The following is a 22244-nucleotide window of genomic DNA, read 5'->3' on the forward strand; positions in this document are numbered from 1 at the left end:
TCCCCAGCGACATGCCGTCATAGCTGCCATTCAACACTAGAATGCCCCTACACTGGTGAGTCACCAGATAATAAAGCTGGGCCCTGGCTGTGTGGCAGAGTGGGGCTCCCAGCTGGCTGTGTTTTACACGCTGAGGCCCATGTGATTCCTCTTAGTGAGTGGAAAAGCTGAGTCTGATTTTTTTTTTTTTTTTTTATGTGACTTGAGACATCTAGAGCTCTACAGCTGGGCCCTCTGAACAATCACAACCTTGACATTTAGTCTTGTAAACTTAAGGCAGTCGTTTAGATGGATCTGCTCCTGTAATGCAACTTTACAAATTAAAGTGTTTTTACAGTGAGCATGATCACATATGTGATTAAAAAAAGCATTTTCTGCCTCTAGAGGGAGCTATGTAAAGTCTGATAAAAGTTCTCAAGCAATTGCACTTAAGTCAGAATCCGCTGGAGCAGAATTTGAAAAAACACGAAGTTATTTGAGGTCTGAAAAAAATGTGTTGTGGAGTTCAAGTAAGCTTAGCAGATCTCTGAAGCCTGAAGAAAGCTGAATATTCTTCTGCCTAAAGCTTTGTTGCTTATTTTTTTTCCAGTGGTCGTTCACGGTATTGAAAGTTCGTTCCACAAATACCACTAGATAAAAGACTTTTTGGCCCATATTAACATGATACTATCACACAGTTGCAGATTTAACGGCCACACATCCATGATATAAATCTTGAGTTCTACCAAATCCCAAAGGTGCTCTACTGGATTGACATTTGGTATTTGGTGCCTGTGGCCATTTGAGAACTATGAACCCATTGTCATTTTCAAGAAGCATGCTTGAGAGGATTTGAGCTTCACGACATGGTGCATTATCATGGTGGAAGTAGCCTTCAAAAGAGGGTACACTGTAGTCATAAAGGAATGGACGTGGTCACCAACAATACTCAGGTAGGCTGTGGTGTTTAAATGATGCTTTGTTGGTACTAAGGAGTCCAAAGTGTGCCAAGAAAATATCACCATCACAGCAGCCTGAACCACTGACACAAGGCAGGATGGATCCATGCTTTCATATTGTTTATGACAGATTCTGACCTTACCATCTGAATTTCACAGCAAAAAATATTAGCCTCAGTTTCCTGTTCTTAACTGTTATGAGCAGCACCCAGTGTGATTTCCGTTGCTATAGCACATGTGCATTCAGAGATGCTCTTCTGCATACCACGGTTGTAATGACTATTGGAGTCACTGTTGACTTCTTATCAGCTTGAAGCAGTCAGGCGTCTAACCTTACATTAACAAGGCCTTTTCACTGCCATTCACTGGATATTTTCTCCAGATATTTTGGGGCTCTCTGGTTCTGTGGAAAAATCCCAGTAGATCAGCAACTTCTGGAATGCCACGTTCAGAGTCCATTAAATCACATTTTTTCCTTAATTTGCTGCTCAGTTTGAACTTCAGAAGTTTGCCCTGACCATGTCTACATGCCTAAATACATTGAGTTGCTGCCATGTGATTGGCCTATTAGACATCAGCATTAACAACAATTTAACAGGTGTATCTAATAATGTAATAATGGGGCTGGTGAGTGTAATTTGCCAAAAAATATTGCCACACCTCTGTTTGACATAACAACAATCATAGTAACTTTAACAAAGTCTGTAGTCAGAAGGAGCACACATGACAAGCTCACAGACTCAGAAAGTATTTTTTTATCAACACCACTAAATCCTTCTATTTGTTTTTGGAAAGAAACAAGGAAAACTTGACTGAACAGGTCAGTAAGACAGAAGCAGAATCCGTTCTGGTTTGCAGTTTGCTCATAACATTGGAATGCACTGTTATGAGGCCTGCACGGTGAGCAGAAAGATAACATTCTGCTTGTTGAGGCAATTAGCTCTGAGCCCATTAGCAGGCCCAAAAGCAATGCTCAGCTGGGCTTTTAAAGGTTCCAGTCAAACTGCTATGAAAGTTTTAAGTTTGACACCTAACAAATACCAGTGAACTTTCCCCAATGCGCTTTCACTGCAGGCTATTCAGAAAGGACTATTAACAGGACAGATAGTGGTTGAGAGCTGCTGGCTTTTAGTCCACAGCAGCTGTTTTCCAACCAAATTTATTTTTTAGAGGTGAGTTTGACGTACAGCAGCTCCATATGTTATGCTGCTAATGCTATTCTATTATGGAAGAGCTTTATTGATTGGTAAAGCTGTGATATTCTGAAAGAAATAACACAGGATCTCAGATTGAGGTTGACCTATTTGTTTGGACAAGAACAAATGTTGGATCCAGTATTTTTTGTACACTTTAAAAAGGCTTCTAAGGCTTAAATGGTGTTCATCACAAGATAACAACAAACACAGCAGATCCTAGCTAACAAACATCTTTTGAGAAGGCACTGAGAACCGATGCAATGAAATACAAAAGTTGGATAGAACTATTGGGCCTTGTAGGTTTACCTCCACATGGTTGGGCAGAGTGTTGAGAAATTTAAATCCCGGGATCCTCTTGTCGCTGCACACCACTCCTACATCTTCGGTGTGCTTGCAGTCTGAAATGCCGATCCCGTTGGACTGACACTGTGCCAAAGTCTTTTCTTTGCCAGTACAGTGGACATTGTCGAACCAGATGGGTCCTGATGAGACAAAATAGATATTAATCCTTGCTTCTGTGTGAAGGAGTTTTATTTTCAAATAACAAATATTTTTTATTATTTGTTATACAGTCTTTAATTACTATAGTAGTACATAACTGAAAAAATAATGCCAACAAGGTTATATCAATAACATGTTCATCCAGACATGCCATCTATATTGTGAATATATGTTAAATATGTTAAATATGTTGAATATATGTTAAATATGTTTCCACACTGATGAGAAGAAAAATCCTGCAGTACCTTCTCCTTTCCCATATTTAGAAGATGGCAACCATGAGACAGCTTCCACGTAGCCCAGCTCCCTGCACACCACCTGGGCAGCATGGATGTTGAAGTCATCATCACAGACGGTGCCCCACTGGTTGTTGTAGAAAACCTCTACTCGGCCCTCATTGTGTTTCCTCTTTTGCCCTGCAAGTCGGAGCTGAATCCTGGGCGTGTCTGGATCCAGCTGCGGGGCCGTGTACTCTTCCTGTTCTGGGTATGGGTAGCCTGGGGGGTAGCCGAGGTGCTCATACTGTGCAACTGACAGCTTTAATAGCACCAATAGAACAGCAGTGCGAGCATATAGGTTCTGGATGACCCGCATTTTGGTTGGAGCTAATGAAAAGCCAAAAAGAGAAGAATAAATTGCAATGATATTTGTAGTCCTTTTACAGTCTGAGAATCACAAAGGTCCACAGAGAAACCTTTTGTGAACCAACTAACAAACAACGATGCTGCATTGCATTATGGGAATTAGGGACTACTAGGGACTAAATGTCAGGCTGTTAATTGCAGACCTGCCTCTTCAAACAGCCTCCCTAAACCCGCACTTCAATATTTTTATGCTGAAAGTAGATTAAATAACTGTGTGATGTTAAAGGGGTCTCTCATTATGACAACCCCAAATAGAATAATCACAAAACTCTGCACTTCTCTTCAGTACCGTGAAGCCTTTAAACAGGTTTCCACTCTTGTTTCTGTTAAGAGATTTACTGTTTGGTTATACTCTCATAGATTTCATCAGGCCCGTAAGCAGAAGTAAAATATTTAGTTCACGAGGCGGTGGAGACTAAATACAGAGCTAAAAGGTGCGCAAATACTGGACTTATCTCAAAATACAATCTAGTGTTGGTTCAGCTCTGTTAGCAGTTTAAGAAAAGGAAAAAAGGAAAAGGAAAAAAGTGCATGTCCGCACGTTATAAGCTCATGGTACTGTATGTTGACTTTATTTTTTCTCAATCATAATGACATCTGCATTAAAACGTTTAAAAAATAAGTGACCAAAACGGACTTCTTTTATTTCTATCTGACTTACTGGACTTATATTGAGTAAAACATTTCCCGTGATCGCCCACTAGTTTTCTGTGAGTGAAGAAAAGCTGGCCTCCAGGGAAAATCCTGTCCTTTTGTTGGAAAAAACATCTGTTACAAAACATATGATCCATCAACTGTGCAGACCTTCAACTCTCCTCACTGTAACGTGGCAGCAGTTACACAAGCTAGAATCAACACACATCACACATGAACAGATGGAATGAAGCCCACAGACTTGGCGTCTGCTTACAATGTGTGAGTCTAAACCGCTGTGATGACAAAAAAAATCGTGGTCGGTGTGCACGGACACGGTAAAGTTCAGGTAAGGCGAGACACATAAGAACACAGCAGGCTTTTTTCCCCCCCAGCTGATCATTTGCCCACTTCTTCTTCTATTTCAACCTCCAGAAAAAAGCCTTAGCTGTTTATTTCTGAGTGAAGCTGCAGGCACAAGCTTATAATCAAACGGACCAATAGATCAGAAATTTTCTTGCTCGCTTTTGTTAAAACAAAATGTCAAGAACTTCAGTGAAGTGGACACCCTGATATCTGAAACCTTTTTTTATCCTCTTCTGCAGATAGGTGTATGAGTCTAGTCTGCTGTTAGAGGAGAACTGTGCATTGGCTGCAAAGGTCAAAATGTCAGTTTATAAGAATGTCAGCCAGTCTTCTCATGCTCTTTGCTAAACCGCTGAGGAGTGCTTCCCTGCAAGTAGACACTCTGGAACTCAGCAGTGGATTTTTAGCATGAATTTTTCTTCAAAGTACCATGTTAGACACATATGTTCACTCCAATTTTAGATGCATCTTCATCATTTAATCTGACGGACTTTTTTCGTGCCAGAAATGCCAGAAAAGAGTCTTGTAAAGTTTTTAGAGGCTGTGGTGACAACTTGAATTCCGGAAAACTAACTCACTTTTTTACCTATATTACATAAAGTTCCAATGTGATGCTCAAAGTCACACAATAGTAATGGCTTCAGTAATAATATTTCAGTACTTTGAGACCTCGAAAACGACTCTTAATTCACTGAATTTAAGCGTAAACAAAACTTTCAAGGCAAGCTTCCTGTCTCAGTAACAATGGCTAGTTACATTCTTGAAGTGAGCTGCAAGCTCTGGCTGAACTTACTTTTCTTCTCTCCGTTGAAGACCGTCCCTCCTGAAGTTACAGCAACGTGTAACAGCACGGTGCGTAAAAACCAAGCCTGAAGTCAGCTGTTTTTCTTCTTCTGCCGCTGCTGCTGCAGCTCTCTAACTTTCACTCCCTCCAATGCAAAAATGAGCCGGCCTCAATAGCGGTACCGCCCACTGACGCCCACCTTTACCATGAGATCAGCAAAGATGGACCGGGACGTGAAAAACTGCACATCCGACTAGCACTGACAGAGAGCTCACAGTGGATGAGAGCGTGTGGAAAACTGTTTTCAATTATGGTGGAGGGGGGAGGGGGGGGGGTGCATGAAAGAAAGCATGAAGTGGCTGCACAGCTCAGTGTACAGTGTAGAGACGTGTGATCCCAACCAGTGTGTCTGTGTGGGGGTAGGCGTTGCTTGTATGGGACAACACATCACAATAACTGAAATTTAGATATAAAAAAAAAAACAGCTTTCATGTTTGACATCAATCAAGCCAAGGACAAATCTACTGTATTTTATTTGAATCATATTGTTCCAGCTTAAAGTATTCTATACTCAGGAGGTTAGGACCTCCAGGACCTTCTGCTTCTGGCTGCTTCCCAATCCACTGCAGGCAGTCAGTCCACCTGGTGGGCAAGACTGGAGGATGAGGCCTCAGAGTATAAATGAACATACTTCTCAGAACACACTTCTATATTGTGAATACTTTCTGATTGCTCCTGGGATGTTTTATAATAAGTTGGATGCTGGATGTCTGATTTCCATGAGCTACAAGCCATAATCACCAAACTGAAACAAAAATAGATATTATACCAGTTACTCTGGGACAGCTGGAGAGGCCTTTAACCCATCAGGACGACAAGAATTTGATTCTTCTTGCAAAGAGTAAGAGGATAAGCACTGCCAGAGTCCTCTATGGGCTACACACCAGCACCCTGACTGCCGTTAGCTATCTTGGTGAAATCCTTGGTCCCATTGTCAGACCCTGTGCTGGTGTAATCCTCATGTGACGAGAGCATGCAAGATTTCAGATTTCCTGGAGGATGAATGAACTGATACCACTGAACGTAGGCCACCCGCACCTGACCTAATACAGTAGAACGCCGCTGTCAGGTGTCAGGCATGCACACAAACACACTACTGAGTAGCATTTTGAGTTGCTGAAAGTTTGGTAAAATGAAAGTTTGGTAAAATGGACTATCCTGCTACATCATTTTCTGATTTTCTTTGAATTCAGTCCTCTGTGGATTGATCATTTTAAATCCAATTAAAAAATGTTTGTTTCATTCCTAACACATTACCCAGTCTACATTAGCACAGATCCCGTTTTGTCTGTAGCTACCTTTTATGGGGTGGCTGCATCTCAGGAGGTAGAGCAGGTCACCTACTTATCGGAAGGTTGGTGGTTCGATCCCTGGCTCCTCCAGTCTGCATGTCAAGTATCCTTGGGCAAGATACTAACCCCAAGTTGCTCTCTGATACATCCATCAGGGTGTGAATGTAGTTAGAAAGGACCAAGTATAGAGAAAGTGCTTGTGTGAATGTGGCATGTTGTATAGAGCACTTTGAGTACTCTGGGATAGTAGAAAAGCACTATATAAGAATGAGATGGTAAATGGACTGATTCTTATATAGCGCTTTTCTACTCTCGGAGTACTCAAAGCGCTCTATACAACATGCCAAATTCACCCATATAACACCCATTCTCACAAGCACTTTATCTATACTTAATGCTATCTAACTACATTCACACACATTCATACTCCGATGGACGCATCGGAGAGCAACTTGGGGTTAGTATCTTGCCCAAGGATACTTGACATGCAGACTGGAGGAGCCAGGGATCGAACCACCAACCTTCCGATAAGTAGGTGACCTGCTCTACCTTCTGAGCTACAGGAGGTAGAGCAGACCATTTACTTTTTCAAAGAGTTTGTTTGTCCAAATATGTCATCAAAGGCAGCACATTCATTTTCACACGAATATACTTTGTCACATGTGGAACACACAAAATAAATGAAACATTATGTTTCTTCCTTTTTGTCACACAGTGGGCTTGCAAGTAGACCACAGATTAGAGCTTGTGTGCTACAGCCAACCAATCACACTGTACTGTGCTCCTCTCCCCGGTACTCCCTCTTGTTCTGTTCTGCTGAGCATAACATTGGTAGACATGAAAGTGTTAGTCCTAAAGAAGAACCTGATCACCGTCTGTTTCCAGGATTCTTTTCACACAACATAAACCAGAGTGCTCATTGGTGACTCTGCAGTGCTGCTTTGACAGCAAACAGAGGGAAAAAACCTCTATGTGAAATGTCCTGAAGTCTCTTAACTCATAAGACTTCTTTCAGATGAAAGACAAGGGACTCTAAGCTTTGCCTTACTTGTGTGACATGTCTAGCACTTGCCATGCCTTTGATAATTGAGGTTTCCTGCCATTTGTAGCTTTCAGTGTAAGATGTGTCACTTGATGATCATGTGTTCCACTGCTTTCACTCTCAGCCACTGATGCATTAGAGTAGACTGGCACATCAGGTAGTAACTGATCCTGATCAGTGTGACATGAACTGCATTTCCTCTTCTTTCGTTTTTGTGTTTGTGAGTTGTCATGGAGCTCGTGATAATCCTTGCCTGTCACAAATTTTGTCAAGGTGAACATATGATATCTGATGACCAGCAATTAATTTTTGCTCTCTGTCGGGGACGTGAGCCTGAGACCTTGACATCACACAGCATTTATGCAATCTATATGAGTCCAAGGGTAACATCCTGGCCTTTCTATTGATTCAACGATTGTTAGGGATGGGCAAGCAGAGCACACAACCTTTCTTTTTGATTGCAGCTTCTACATTTTATGACCACAAGAGCAGTTAAGTGATACTTTTTTGCAGCTGTTATGATTCTATTGCTAGAACTGTCTTTATCAACTCAATTTTAACCAAACTGAAATTGAGCTGAAATATTTCATTTACGTTGTATCAAACATGAAAATAGGAGAGTCATCCCCACAGCCACCAAACAGGGGGTCCTCTGATTACATCACACAGAAAACAGGCAACCAGATTTAGATTGCACAAACCAGAGGGTAGGGTCTCATTTCTGAATTCATGCTGTGAACATCTTTGCTCTCAGCATGACTCTAATAACCTAGGCTCCAAATTTATTGTTTGCTAGGTATAGAAAATTTAATAAGTGGAGACAGATTCTTGAAGATTAGGCAGTCTATCAAGGTAACAAATCATCTTGATGTCGCTGATAAGGAGGAAAAGGATGAAGCCCTCTGGAAAAGTGAGTACTGTCGTAAACAGAATACAACCAGGCTACCTCAGGCTGCCGAGAGCATGGGAGTCCCTTCAACAGCCTTTCTGGCAGTTGAGAAACCAAATTCCACATCTTGAGAGCATTAGATTACACAATACTTCTTATCCATAATGGACTTTGGTGTCATTTTGCCCCTGCTTCTCTGGCCTGTCACCTTCCTGCTGTCTGGCCCTTCTCCACCTAGTGATAGCGTTAAGTGTGACTTGCTAATGTCATGTGGGGTGTGACCTAATGACCCAGGTTTAGGCAAGTGTTAGGTGTGTAGAATGGAGTTTTTTTTTTTAAACGCCTAAAAAGTTATTTGTTAAAATGTTTTCAACTTGTCAGATACAATGCTAGGTCAGGACACACAGGCATTACATTTGGTAAATGGCCTGTATTTGTATAGCGCTTTTTCTAGTCCCCCCTAGGGACCCCAAAGCGCTTTACACACCCAGTCATCCACCCATTCACACACACATTCACACACTGGTGGAGGCAAGCTACAGTTGTAGCCACAGCTGCCCTGGGGCAGACTGACAGAAGCGAGGCTGCCATATCGCGCCATCGGCCCTTCTGGCCAACACCAGTAGGCGGTAGGTGAAGTGTCTTGCCCAAGGACACAACGACCAAGACTGTCTGAGCCGGGGCTCCCGATTACAAGGTGAACTCCTAACTCTTGAGCCACGATCGCCACATTTCTAGCCCTTTAGCATTGTTTTTAACATCCAGGGTAGACTTCAGTAAATGTCAATGTCTGAAATTTTACCATGAGACTGTGGGTAAACATGCTGGTCTCTGTGGCTGGATGCAAAATCAAAGTATCAAACAAATGGTGGAGACTGTGACAAAATGAAGACATTTGCCTTGTAACGTGACATCGTGGAAGGGCGTGAGAGTCTAATTGTTCTCTTCTGGTTGCTAATCTTATGATTGTGCCACCTCACCTAAATCCTTCTGTTATGTAGGCAGTTAAAGCAACTTCCTTTGGGTTTCTCTCTACTTCTGTATTTTATACCTTTGCTTTCCCAGTTCTTCTTTGCTCATCAAACTCTGGCCCTCGTTTGTGTTTACGCTCTGTTAACTTGTATGTTGGCTTTGGACCACATTGCATTGTACTCTATAATTTATGGGAACAATAGCATACAGAGAGTCTGAAAAACGATATAAGCTCTATCTCTGTTTTAATGTTTGCATGGGAGTAAACACACACACGATAAACCTTGTGGAACCTTAATGTTAAACCAAAAGTGTGAACTAAATCAAAAACAGTTTCTGTAGAAACCACAGGGTATGAGAGACAGACAGATTGTTTACCTTCATTATGGTTTTGGTGAAGACTGTAGCAGTTTCCATGGTTTCTATTGAAATCCATTAAGCAGATGGCCCCAAATCTGAAGGGAGGCATTTTGTCAGATCCATTCATGTGGACTTTAAATCATTTAGATATTTCTCTGCAGCTGTGTGTTCCACAAATATAAAATAGAACGATGAGGAATGAAAACATGAGCTTCAAAATTGCTGAGAGGTTTTGCACCTCACAGCACAAATGAAAATCTAATCCAGAACAAAAGCATGTTGCTACCATTGGCATGGGAGAAAATAAAACACATTTAAATGGGTGATTCTGTTCTTGACATTAGTAAAGCACCATTGAGGGAAGATTCACTTCTAATCTCCATGTATTCATCAGCAAACAAAAAATTTCTCTGGTATCTTTTCCCTACAAAACATACACAACTATCACAAAAACATGAAAAAGCCATAAAGCCACTGGAAAATCTCACATAGGGTATGCCCTACCCTCATGTGGCTGCATTAGCATGACACTATGGCTGTCACTAAAATTGTTGCTAGAGGACACATTGAGATCATCAAGGTTGTTATCAACATCGTCCAGGAACTATGAATATATGTGATATTTCATGTAAATCCATTCAATAGTTGTAGAAATATTTTGGTCTGAATCAAGGTAACCCAAAAAAGAAAAAATACATGACCTCCAGATTCATAGAACAAACTACCAATTCAATTTTTTTTAATTACATTTTTAGTGCCAATATTGTTTTGCATAACCTTGATGCTTCACACGTGTATAGTAGGTATATAGTACATTAATTACAACCAACTTAATATTAAATAAAACAGGTCAATGGTGGATTCAGGATCCCCATCAGTGCACAACAGCAACTGAATCCAGTCACCAGTTACACTACATTACCACAGCCTTCAATACCCTGAACTAGTGACCGCTTTACTACAGGATGGAAAAGCAGTGGTGAACTACAGAAGCAGTGTAAAAGAGGAAGGTGTCACAGCTTTGATGACAAATACTTTTTATTCTTTGGGCAGAAAGGCAATCCTAAATATAATTTCGAATAAATATTTACAACTAAAAACCAACAGATAGTGCTCACACACTACAGGCAGCTGCTTCAACACTCAGGACAGAGATGTTTTGGCCACTTGTGACAGCTGAACTGATTTTGGAGTAATTCAGGGACCAGCTCTGAAGTTCCCCTTCATTCATTTTCTTCTTGAAGCAAAGGCTGTGAAATGAAGCAGATATAGATTTTTTTAATGAGAATGCTTTATTAAATTAAATTCCCTTATCTCCGCCACTACGTGTCAGGCACACTGATATTCTCACCGTGTAGGCCATATCCTCAGGCCTGGAGTCTGGTCTCTGCCATTCTCGGGTGGACAGAATCTTGAGGACAACCAGGCCAAAGGCTACGATCAAAACCCCTAATGAATTTCCCAACAAAGCCTCAGGTGGAAGGGCAGAGTATGGCTGAGTCATATTGATTCCTTTCCTGCGGAAAGACATTTAAAAGGAAAAAAAGATTACATTTTTTTCCCCCTAACAGAATTAATCAAAAGAAATGCAGAAAATTTGCACTCACAGAACAAAGAAGAGTTTCTCGTTGATGCCAGAGATGCAGGCAGCGATGCTGAGCGTCAGTATGCTACCTCCCAACCACACATGCATGGGTTTCAGGCGTTTACGTAAAGATATGGGGGAGCAGGGAAGGAGGAAACCCGCCATACCCGCCACCCACTGCATCCACACAGACAGATAAATCACAGACACACAGGGACAGCAGGAAACAAATTGCTGTACAAATGTATGGTATTTGCCTAAAAACATAAAACAACTCATGTCAAGTTGGGTACCTGCATTGCGAAAAGAGCTGTTGCTGCGATTCCGATCCAGCTGTGTATGGAGTAGAGGTTGGGTGTCTTTTGGGCGTTGTGGAAGTCAAACACAGCACAGAGCCCCACGATCGACAGCACCAGAGCGAGGAGCATCAGTGCCGCATGAAGGAGCTTCCACGGGAGTTTATTCTGACCCCAGGTCAGAGGGATGCGGTACAACACAGCTCCTGCAGTGAAGAGGCAAAACAACTGAAGATGGTCTGCTTAATTAAATGTGGTGGCCACATTAAATTGTGCTGTTGTTTAATAACAGCTAGTGCACCAGATGCATCAACACAGGGGAGGTTCAGGAAGTGCTCGTCATATTCTGTCTTGGTGCAAAACTTGGGTTCCTTATACCAAAACTTTAAAGACCTGGTCACAAAACGAAAAAAACCCACTTAAGGCTGCCTCCAAAAGTGAGTCAATCCCCACAGGCTCCAGTTGACTCCAGTAGAATTTCTCTGATGTGGACAGTAAAATTCTACATTTTAAAAATTCTACATTATTATTGCTCTGTCACTAATTAGCAGGTGTCCTGTGTGATTCACCTGTACATGCTGTGGATATAGCAACCAAGCTTACCTGCATTAAGTGATAGTTAAGCACGCCACGTGTCATGAGTGCAACTTACGCTCACGAGGTGAAAGTGATGCCAACCACATTACCACAGCTCTTAACCGAGGATTCATGACTATTGTTTTTGTCACTTCTGCTTTCCCTACACTGTTAAACCTCTTTTTTAATTTCATTGTCACAACTTTGATTTGATGACCTTCTTGCCAGGTATTTTTGTTCTTTACATTTAAAAAAAGGCAGGAACCTGCCAGAGGAGGTTTGGAACTCCTCAGTTACTGACTAAGCAGAGCTTTGGTGACTTTTATGGCCCTCAGAACTTGACAAACCTGTCCTGTAACAGTTTTTTATTTTTGTTAAACAGACACGTGATAAGTGAAACAGCTATAAGACAAATGACCACAGACTACAACAGGAAAAACAAGAAAGTCCTTATACTTAAAATGGCTGGGTGTGCTTAAATCCCACAGGCTCCATAGTTTACTGGTTAACACATTTGCCTAACATATCAGGGAAGAGATTCAAATCCTTGGTAGGGTTGCATCAGGAAAGACATTCAGTGTGAAATTAGTGCCAAATCAAATGTGATGTGGCAATACCTTGTGAATAAAGAAAAAAAAAAAAACAAAGGTACCCACAAAAGAAGTGAAATTTCAGGAACTTCCACAGTGGCTTCATTATTTCAGTGCTGTTTGGGAAATTCCCATTTGTAATGGGTGAGAAGTTTTTTTTGTTGTTGTTGATAATGTTAATATAATTAAATATTTTTTTCAGGTTATCAAAAGAAAAAAAAAATATTGAAATTGCTTCTTACCCAAAGCCATTATAATATAGCGTATTACATCCAAGTAACAACTGACAAAAAAAAGTACTACTCTTTACTGCAGCAGTGTAATGGAGCTGTGGCCAAACAGTCACTGCAGACGTTACCTCATGTTACCTTGCTACTGAAATCATGCCTAAAATTATACACTACATCTATACCAAGCCTAGGATGTGTAATTACCCTGATACAGCCTGACTGCTTGGAGGAGGAAGAGAACTGAGAAACAGAAATGAAACTCATGAGCTTTATTTGGAAGGCCACCCACCGTTGCCATACACCACCACCAGACCCGTCACCATCAGGACGGGGTGCCAGTTGAACTGAAGCGACGAGCCGTCCCAAGCAAAACCGCCGCGCCACTTGCTGTTCCACAGGCACACGCACACCACGCAGGCCACACCCAGGCCAAAGCACAGCAGGTAGAATCCATAGAAGATCACGATGGGTCTCATCCTGAAGAGACCTGCAGGCTAAATTAGCAAAAAGAACTCAATGAGAAGACGAGAGATGGAAGGGCAGAGAACTGTTTCTGCATTCAGGTACTGCCCAGTTAGCTCTAATTTGCTTATTTGAAGACATAAATTTGTCTTTTTGATCTTCTTCTGAGCTTTGACTTGACTTTTTGATCTTTCTTGATTATTTAAAGATCAAAAAGACAATATTAAACCTGGGCTACTTTTGAGTAATCACCATTTACACGACTGCTAAACGACTTTGATTTCAGAAACACAAAGTTCTAAGTTGGCTACCTAGTAGTCTTCAGAAACACGCTTCAGTGCGGCAAGCCTTACCTGATCCACAGCTGCAGTGACACTGGCAACACTTCCTACTCTACAGCCGTGAACATCATGTAGGAGTTATTTAACTGTCTCATGACTTCCCCCTGTCAATCTCTGAATGTCACTCACTTCGCGTTTCTGCTGTTCAGCCATAGTCTCACTTCCACATGCAGCTGTATTGAGGGTACCGAGGGGGAAGCAGTCAGAGGTGGAGCAGCTGGGAGATGAAGGGCCACACTGCTGCATCTGCCACCTGTTTGAACAAGGCGGTTAGAGACAGATCAGATAGAGACGAGTGTGACACGCACAAAAAAGTCAGTGTCCTGTCATAAAGAAAGAAGAAAATGGTGAATTTATGGAGTAAAAGTAATTTTTTGGAGGTGTTAAGTGTCATAAAATGCCAATGGAGACAGGTAGCCGTTTTCTGGGGACACAAAATGAAAAGAGGATAAGCAGGTGACAAATTAAGAGGAAAAAAACAACATAAAGCAGTATCGAAGGACCTTAGGATTGTGGTTGGTTCTACAACTTACTGCAAGTCTTAATTTTCTTCAGGCATTCAGCGACCCCTCCTGCCCTGTGCGTGGGAGCCCTGCTATATGCTCAGGTACAAATGTTTCATCATAGGAGTAGCTCTGTATTAATATGTAGAGACCCTTGCCCCTGAGTACGACAAGTGGACGCTAACAAAGGCCACCGGAAGCCTTGTAAATGTACAGCTCAAAGGCCTAGTTTTTCCTTCAAATTTTCACCTTTCAGTTCCTTATTTACCTCGTACAAGCTCTTGATAAATAGATTCCTGCTTGTCCGCCAACACGTTTTTGTGTATCCCGAATTAACGAGTATCTTTACCACATTCGTGAAAAGTATTTATGCGACAGTACGTCTTGTCTGTTCTCTTTAAGCGAGGCGACGTTAAATAGCATATTTTCCTAATGAAGTCTTGTGTAAGAAGTTACGTATCCCGATTAGCATGCGCAGAGAGTTCGAAACTTGACGCGTTGAAGAAACATTTAGTTGTGTAGTTCGGTTAGCAAATAACTCGTGCCTAAGAAGACAATTCGGACGTAGGAGATTACGTCACCAGTAAACGCAACGTTTATTACAGGTGAATGGCTTTCACTTTAGGAAGAGATACTTACCTGATCCATTTCCGTATTTCTAGCGCATGGCCTTGTGGGAAATGTGGTTTCTTGGCTACCACCCCGTCACTCCTACCCTGTTCACGATCACCAAGTCATTACACAAAAATAATTACAAGGACTGCGAAGTATTACATTGACCTTCTTCTTATTTTCTTCTTCTCGGACACACCAGTGTTAAAATAATATTTACAAAAATGTTTATTGATCTTGGTGAAACCCATGAGATAAAAAAAACAAAAACAAATGTGAACACTCACGTGTCTCTTTTGCTATCCTCATGGGGACATCCCATTGACATAATGCTTTCCCTAGCCACTTACCCTAACCCTAACCATCGAAAATGATTGCCTAATCCCAACCCTTACCCTAACCATAACCCAATTGTAACCCTAAAACCACATTTTCAGTGTGGAAAATGCTTTTAACCCCGTAGGGACCTGGAGTTTGGTCCCCACGAGGGCTGTTGGTTCCCACCAGTATAAGTCAGTTTCAGATTTTGGTCCCCACCAAGATAGTAAGAACCCGTACATGCAGGCACACACACACACACACACACACACACACACACACACACACACACACACACACACATTAGTAAAACAATTAAAGACCAAAATACTACAATAACAAATAGCCAGTAACTCGGTCTGTGGTTGTATAAAGTTGTGGCTGATGGAGTTTTCACTTGCCTTGCAGGATGTGTGAAAATGTGAAAGAAAAAAATGGTCCCTGTTGAAGGAGGTCAGCAGCTGCTTCAGAGATCTGCTGCCTGCCAGCTCCACCTGGAGGCAATGTTAGTCAGTATTTTATTTGTTCTCCTATCCAACAGTCTCTTCTATACAACTGAGAGGCCTTCTGTGACAGAGGTAGAATGTACAAAAAGATCATTTGGTAATCTAAGTAACTATGCATGTAATAACACTGATCAAGGTAGTTTAGCTATACATACATTACAAATTCCCATGTAATAATTACACACTGTCTATAGATAGATGAAACTTCCATCTGCACACAGTCTAAAAAGTCTTTAGAAAAGTTCAGTACAGAATTACCTTAAACCTGTATTTATTATAATGGTCAGAAGATGATATGCCTCGTTACAAAAGAATCTGGTGGCAAAGAGGTCTATGGGAAAAAGTCACAAACACTACTTCAGAAAACACTTCTCTGATAGGTCTTTGTTCTCAGTTGTTAGTTAAAATCTTATTTAAAATATTTTTTCCCCATTTTGTACATTGATTCCAGTGCATTGCAATGGAATCACAAAGGAGGACAAGCAGGATATGATAGAACTTTCAGTAACTTGTAACTGACAAGTCATTACCCTATGACAGTACAGTATGTCTCAGGTTCTCAGTTATAGTTACCCTTTGCCTAGTTTCAAAACACCAAGACAGTGACTGCATGAGATTTAATGCTCAGCTTGAAATTTAACAGGTGATGTCACAGTGGCTATATTCATCTTTTATATACGGTCCATGGTAATAATGTATTTTAGTTTTCATTATTCAACAGTTGTTTTTGTTTGTTTGTTTGCTCTTTGTAAAAGACAAAGCTTTGACGGGATTTCTTTTAATAATAATGGATTGCATTTATATAGCGCTTTTCGGGGCCCTCAAAGCGCTTTACAATACCACTATTCATTCACTCTCACATTCACACACTGGTAGAGGCAAGCTACAGTTGTAGCCACAGCTGACCTGGGGCAGACTGACAGAAGCGAGGCTGCCATATCGCGCCATCGGCCCCTCTGGCCATCACCAGTAAGCAGCAGATGAAGTATCTTGCCTAAGGACACAACGACTGAGACTGTCCGAGCCGGGGCTCGAACCGGCAGCCTTCCGGTTACAAGACGAACTGCCAACTCTTTGAGCCACGATCGCCCTTTTCTTATCATCAGGCTGCCAGGTCACAATTTGCAGATTCATTCCTGCATAACTTTAGACATCATTAATCACCATAGTCAAAGGTACCAAGTATTTATACTGGGGTACCTTCCTGTTGTCTGTGGAACATCTGCTTACTTCAAAACACTTCACAAAGACAAAATAATGTGCACGCACGCACACACACACACAAAAAAAAAAAAAAAAAAACGTCCACCCAGGTCTGTTTTGCCTGTGCTTCTCTTTCACATTTGTGATGCAGCAGATGGTATGAGCTTCGGGGCAAAAAGAGATGATGACATACTCTCCATTAAAAAAACAAGTTTGCTGCAAATTAAGCAGCAGTTTTCAGCAAAGGAGTGTGCAAAAAACCAATGTGTTGCTTCTGTCAAAAGCAGTTTGGTTTATGCCTGAAACACATGACTGGGTTGAATCCTGCACCATTTCTCCGGTGTACTCCTAGCTGCAGTTTTCCATTTGTATTTGTTGAGGGGTTCATGAGGGCAGTGATAGGTCAGTCATTTTAAAGCCTAGTGTATTTCCCAAGAACAGGGCTTGCCTTAAAATATCAAAGTGCCTTACATCCACTGACAAACTCCGTCATGTCTTCTCTCTGGGTGATTGGTATATTGGGCAGTTGGCTGGGTGGTGGGAAACTGCTGGATTTTTTATCCAGACATTTGTTAATGTTACATTTCCACTGCTCCTGTTTTGTTTTGTTTTTTGTTTTGCTTCAGTTATCCCCAGCCAACAACCCAACAGACTGCTAGTTTTGTAAACTAAATCAACGTGTTGATTTGTGTTGTAATACTGGCCCAAGGAATTAGCTTTAATGGTGTTATTTTGTTATTTAACATAAAATTTTAATTAAAAAAACAGCAGTGTTATCAATGAGTTCTCTGCTTTCTTGACAAACAAAATAAAAGAAAGTGGAGAGATAGTGGAAACTATAACTGCACAAAAGATACAAAGAAGGAATAATTAAACAAAGATTGAAAATATGTAAAGATAAAAGAAAGGATTTAGTAACACCAAAGCTCTGAAATTTGTCCAATACACTGTAAAATCTTATAAGTTCCCAGAACTCAAAAAAACTATGCAAACGTTGCCTCAAAAAAATTAAGTAAAGCTTTCTTAAGATGACTGTTCGGACAATTTATTAATTGCAAGTATACAGTACTAAGAATAACTTTATGTTTCTGACTGTGCAATAATAATTGTTTATCCACTGACAAACATTTCAAGTTCTACAAAATTAAAAAAAAAAACATGTTGTAACTTAAAAAAAAACACATTATGTTTTATCATCCTTGAAATTTCTAGTACAACACTTATATTAATATAACACTGTATGCAAGTATGATTCAAAAATAATAATTAACAACGCTTCTTGTAATGGTGTTAAAATCATCTCAACTTTTATTTTCAAATGCAAAAAAGTATATCAGCCAACATACTGGATAATCAAAATAAAATGTATTCATTGTTTAGCTACAAGCACAGTATCTATTGTTTTGCATTCAAACACAGAAGCTTGGTATCTTCTAATATTTTAAGGATGGCTTGTTTCCATGCATTACTGCCTGAATGACTGTCATGGATTTAACTGATCCAAATGTAAGTGCAGAAGAAAGTCTTTAACTTTCCTTCTCTTAAGTACAGTGGCAGTGGGTGTGGGTTGGAGATTCAGTGATTTTGAATCTAAGATGAAAGTTATCCACATTACAATGCCAAAGTTGTTGCTGTTGTTGTTGTTGTTTTTAAACTAATCTTAAGGTATCTTCAGGCTAATCATAGACAGTAGAAAGGATGGATAAAAAAAAACAAAAAAACAAAAATAGTAATATTTCAGCAGTGAAGATGCCAGTAAAACAGCATAAAATAACAGAAATTTACTGTCATTTTAAATTCAGTCATTTTCCTTAATTTAAAAATGGAAAATATCTCTATTTTTACAACACAGTAAATCAAAATACATTCCTCTAGCTTTAGATGCAATCTTGTGCTTCTTTCATGTTAAATATAGGGCATTTACCCTTAAATGATCAAATACTAGAATACAATTAATTAGCTTAAATCTGCAGCAAACCACTGTTATTACTTGGGTTTAATGTGGGATTTTATGTGAAAATTATTATTATTATTATTATTAATATTTATTTTATTATTTATTTTATTATTAAATATAATAAATTGGTTAACTGCCCATAGAAATGATCAAAATACTGTCATAAAACCATTAACTGGATTTCTAATTACAATATTTTCAATGTTGATTGTGTTATGTTTATCTTTACTTAAAAATCTTGTTTATATAATAAATCTACACGCTAAATGACTATCTTAACAAACAAGAGAAGGTTCACACAATTTTTGTTATCTGTGAATGAATGACATCAGCTGCGCATCCTGAGAAGGCAGTAACTAAACATGGGCCACTGTAATGTAGGGTTGTTACCTTACAATATAAAGCAGCTGTTGTTGTGATTTGGTGATAAAACTAAAATTGAATTGAAATGTAATTTTATATATTACCAATAAAGGTGACAAAATGATTTGTGAATAAGTATAGCTCTATGTAGAATAGATTTTTTAATAGATAGGTTTTTTTTAAATTTTTAATTCAATCAACCCATCTGGAGCGCAGAATGCACAAACTTTGGACAAACTGCCCGAAATGCGTTGACAGAGGCATTTCAGGGATTCTGAGTCATTCTGTGCTCCAGATGGGTTAATTCCGTTAAAACTCTTAATCGCGTTAATCGTGATGACGGCGTTGACAGCCCTATTTCATATATTTAAAAGTAACAGAAAAATTCTGTTTAGTGTTATGGAAAATCAGCTAAATTACTATTTTACTTTCAAAAAAGTCAAATGCGTAAACACTTACACTTCCACTCAAACTGAACATGAGCAGTGAAAGTATACGGATGGACTGTTCGTTTGGTCCCAGACTGGGACTGATATTTTTAGCGTTTCACTTCATCTGTGTGGCTCTCTCTTTTTTATTCTGTCCTTGTCGCCTTTTTTTTTTTAATTTGACCATCCATCTTGCGGCAGCTTGTTTAACATTATGTGTACAGAAGCAGGTAAATGTTGTGTGCCCAAGAAAAAGAGAACCAGAGAGAGAGGGAGAGAGTGGGGATGAGACATGGGTGTACACATAAGTCTTTGAGGAAGTTGCACAGTTTGGTGAGAGGACACAGTCTACGACCTAGCTTTAGTGAAAGAGTCACTCCTATTATGTGGATTCTGAGAGGAATATCAACTCACTCAAGAGTGCTACAGTTTTGCTCAGGTCATGTTTATTTACTGAATTCTTAATTAATTTTCTAAAGCGTTTTTCCCTAAAAACATAACTCGGTCATCTTGTGGTACAGGTTGGGAGCAGGGTTGCTAAACACTCCTACCTGCAGACATTTAAGAAAGCATGCACAGCGAGGGAGTGACTCACTGCTGCAGGTGTAGGAGTCCTACTGTCACATTGCGTAGGTCATTAATGGACAGTGTTCACATATGACTCAAACTGTGTGTTCATAAATGTTTTATTCATTTTATTTATAATTATGATGCCAAAACTGAACAATACACTCAGTCTGTTTGGTGACACATTAATTAGAGCTTAAATGTTTATTTATTACAGGCTATTACTAAATGAAAAAGTAATTTGTGGTTAAAAATGACAGACGATTTACAGTTCATTACTGTGAAGGGACATAATGTAAACCTTTTGTAATAGCTTGGTATTTTTGTTGGGTTTATGCTTCAAGATATTTGATTTGGTATTTAGCTTTTTATACATTTGGTTCTTCTCTGTTTGTAACTGCCGTTAGTGTCATGTGTGATGAATCACTCAAGTCGAGCTTTCTCGTCCTTCTTGTAGTTTTCTGGAGTATTTTTTGTGTCTCCTGGTGTTTGAAATGATTTCCTCTTGTATAGTGTTTTACTTGTTTTTTTAGACCTTGCCTTTTTGCTGGGCCCTTTGTTGCATTCTTCACTCTCCTGACTGATTAATTGAGCATGACTATTGCCTGTTTTAGGTTAAAGATTAAGGCCTAAGTCTCTCCTCCTGGGGCATACTGTGAATCAAGTTCAATACAGTCGGGCTTTTTTCTGCTTCTTTGACTAGACAGAACCTAAAACCCCAGCTGGAGATGACGGGTATCACAGCAGGGGTTATAAACTTTCTTTGTTAAATTGTGCTTTCTGTTTCAGGTTCTGCGTACTGATAAAAGGGGCATTTCATGGGTCATATGACTCTTCTTCTACACCCCATGAAGGTCACTCAATCCAGGCAGAAACACTATCAGATGAAGAAAAAATTCTGATTAAAAATCTATCAAAAGTATATAAAAAATATGACAGTGTGCAACATTGTTAGAGAGATTATTGCTTGACAAAATCAGTAATCTTGTCATTTAGTGCACAGAGCAGTAAAATACACATTTTAATTCAGTTCAATTAATTGGTTGCTGTGTGCACTCTCAGTGCTGTTGTGTATTTCTAAGGCAATGGCTGCAAGTTTTGGAACTTTAAACTGGACACATGTAAACAGTAAAGATTACCACCCTGTCACTGTTACTGTCACGGGGATTCTAGATGTGTGTCCTGTGTTCTAGTAACAGCATGTTTCACCAGTGCAAAGGAGACTAAGCTGCAGATTTGAATCAACAGTGAAAACATTTATACATTTTCTGACGCATTCATGTGACAACACGATGCATAGTTTGTGTTTCATTCAGTCGTATTAGTAAGGTACGGCTTATAAACTTGCACATCTAAAATGTATACTCCTGGGAGAGAATCTATATAGCATGCTGTAAATAAAAGAATCTTTGAATTAATGATTTTATACTAAAACTCTGAACTTAACCTGCTGCCGATCAGGCTATGTTGTCACCATCAGTTGCCACGGTGATTTAGAAAATCTTTTAGTAAAAAGAGAGCCACTTTCATGACACAGAAAACTCAGCTCAAGCTAGCTCACTAAGCCATTAATGACACTTTGTACAGTACATAGTGTCCATTATTTTGTGCTTGTCCTTTGGGTCCTCTCCTTCCACATGAACCTTTACACCTTTATGTGAACAGTAAAGGTTCAGTAAAGGTTAACGCTAATGCTGCAAAAGGGTTTGTTCATTTTTGTTTAACATATTGAAATTGGGCTGTTTGCTCCGGCAGTCTGATTTGCTGGCTTACACAACAGCACATTCTGCACCAGCTCGGGACAGAAATCTCACCATCCTCACACACATAGTGCTGGAAATACAGTCCCCACTGGTACTCGCACCAAAACTGTCATTTGGGTTATTATCCTGCAGAATAAGTGGAGTGAACGATTCTGTCCCGAGGAGTCGAGATTCAAATCTGCGATGTCATACTGATCTACACTCTGTTGGCAGTGAATAGAAAGCTGACTTGGTGAATCGCAAATTACCTCCTCCCAGTCTAAGAAA

At 40.0% G+C, this 22244-nt stretch overlaps 2 protein-coding genes across 5 annotated transcripts in view; both read right to left on the minus strand.

The window, feature by feature from the left end:
• Nucleotides 1-5236, minus strand: part of loxl2b (lysyl oxidase-like 2b) — a 53804-nt gene extending 48568 nt beyond the window's left edge. The window contains exons 1-3 of the mRNA XM_084945784.1: nucleotides 5072-5236; nucleotides 2881-3240; nucleotides 2441-2616 (exon numbers count right to left, since the gene is read on the minus strand). Of these exons, the coding sequence (XP_084801910.1) occupies nucleotides 2441-2616; nucleotides 2881-3229 (525 nt within the window). The 5' untranslated portion in view covers nucleotides 3230-3240; nucleotides 5072-5236. The remainder of the gene's footprint in view (nucleotides 1-2440; nucleotides 2617-2880; nucleotides 3241-5071) is intronic.
• Nucleotides 5237-10697: 5461 nt separating this feature from the next.
• On the minus strand, nucleotides 10698-14979 carry cyb561a3a (cytochrome b561 family, member A3a). Of its 4 annotated transcripts, none has more exons than XM_084945787.1 (7): nucleotides 14900-14979; nucleotides 13887-14010; nucleotides 13244-13448; nucleotides 11556-11764; nucleotides 11285-11439; nucleotides 11029-11194; nucleotides 10698-10927 (listed from the first exon to the last, which is right to left on the minus strand). In XM_084945787.1, the coding sequence occupies exons 2-7, from the start codon at nucleotides 14001-14003 to the stop codon at nucleotides 10901-10903; spliced, it is 879 nt and encodes a 292-aa protein (XP_084801913.1). In that variant the 5' UTR covers nucleotides 14004-14010; nucleotides 14900-14979; the 3' UTR covers nucleotides 10698-10900. The 4 variants fall into 4 exon arrangements, with proteins under 4 accessions (XP_084801913.1, XP_084801914.1, XP_084801912.1 ...); XM_084945788.1 differs by lacking the exon at nucleotides 14900-14979 and adding an exon at nucleotides 14529-14893; XM_084945786.1 differs by lacking the exon at nucleotides 14900-14979 and adding an exon at nucleotides 14291-14893.
• Nucleotides 14980-22244: the final 7265 nt, after the last annotated feature.

This window comes from Perissodus microlepis, chromosome 12 (assembly GCF_051167445.1).
Source record: "Perissodus microlepis isolate ML-2025 ecotype Zambia chromosome 12, ASM5116744v1, whole genome shotgun sequence".
Taxonomy (NCBI): domain Eukaryota; kingdom Metazoa; phylum Chordata; class Actinopteri; order Cichliformes; family Cichlidae; genus Perissodus; species Perissodus microlepis.

Excerpts from the sequence above, each read along its gene's own strand:
- cyb561a3a (XM_084945787.1), bottom strand. The coding sequence starts at position 14,003 with ATGCAGCAGTGTGGCCCTTCATCTCCCAGCTGCTCCACCTCTGACTGC. Across the intron at positions 11,195-11,284 it reads GAGAAACTCTTCTTTGTTCT|GAAAGGAATCAATATGACTC; the intron begins GTGAGTGCAAAT and ends GTCTTTCCGCAG. Across the intron at positions 10,928-11,028 it reads CTGAGGATATGGCCTACACG|CCTTTGCTTCAAGAAGAAAA; the intron begins GTGAGAATATCA and ends TTCATTTCACAG.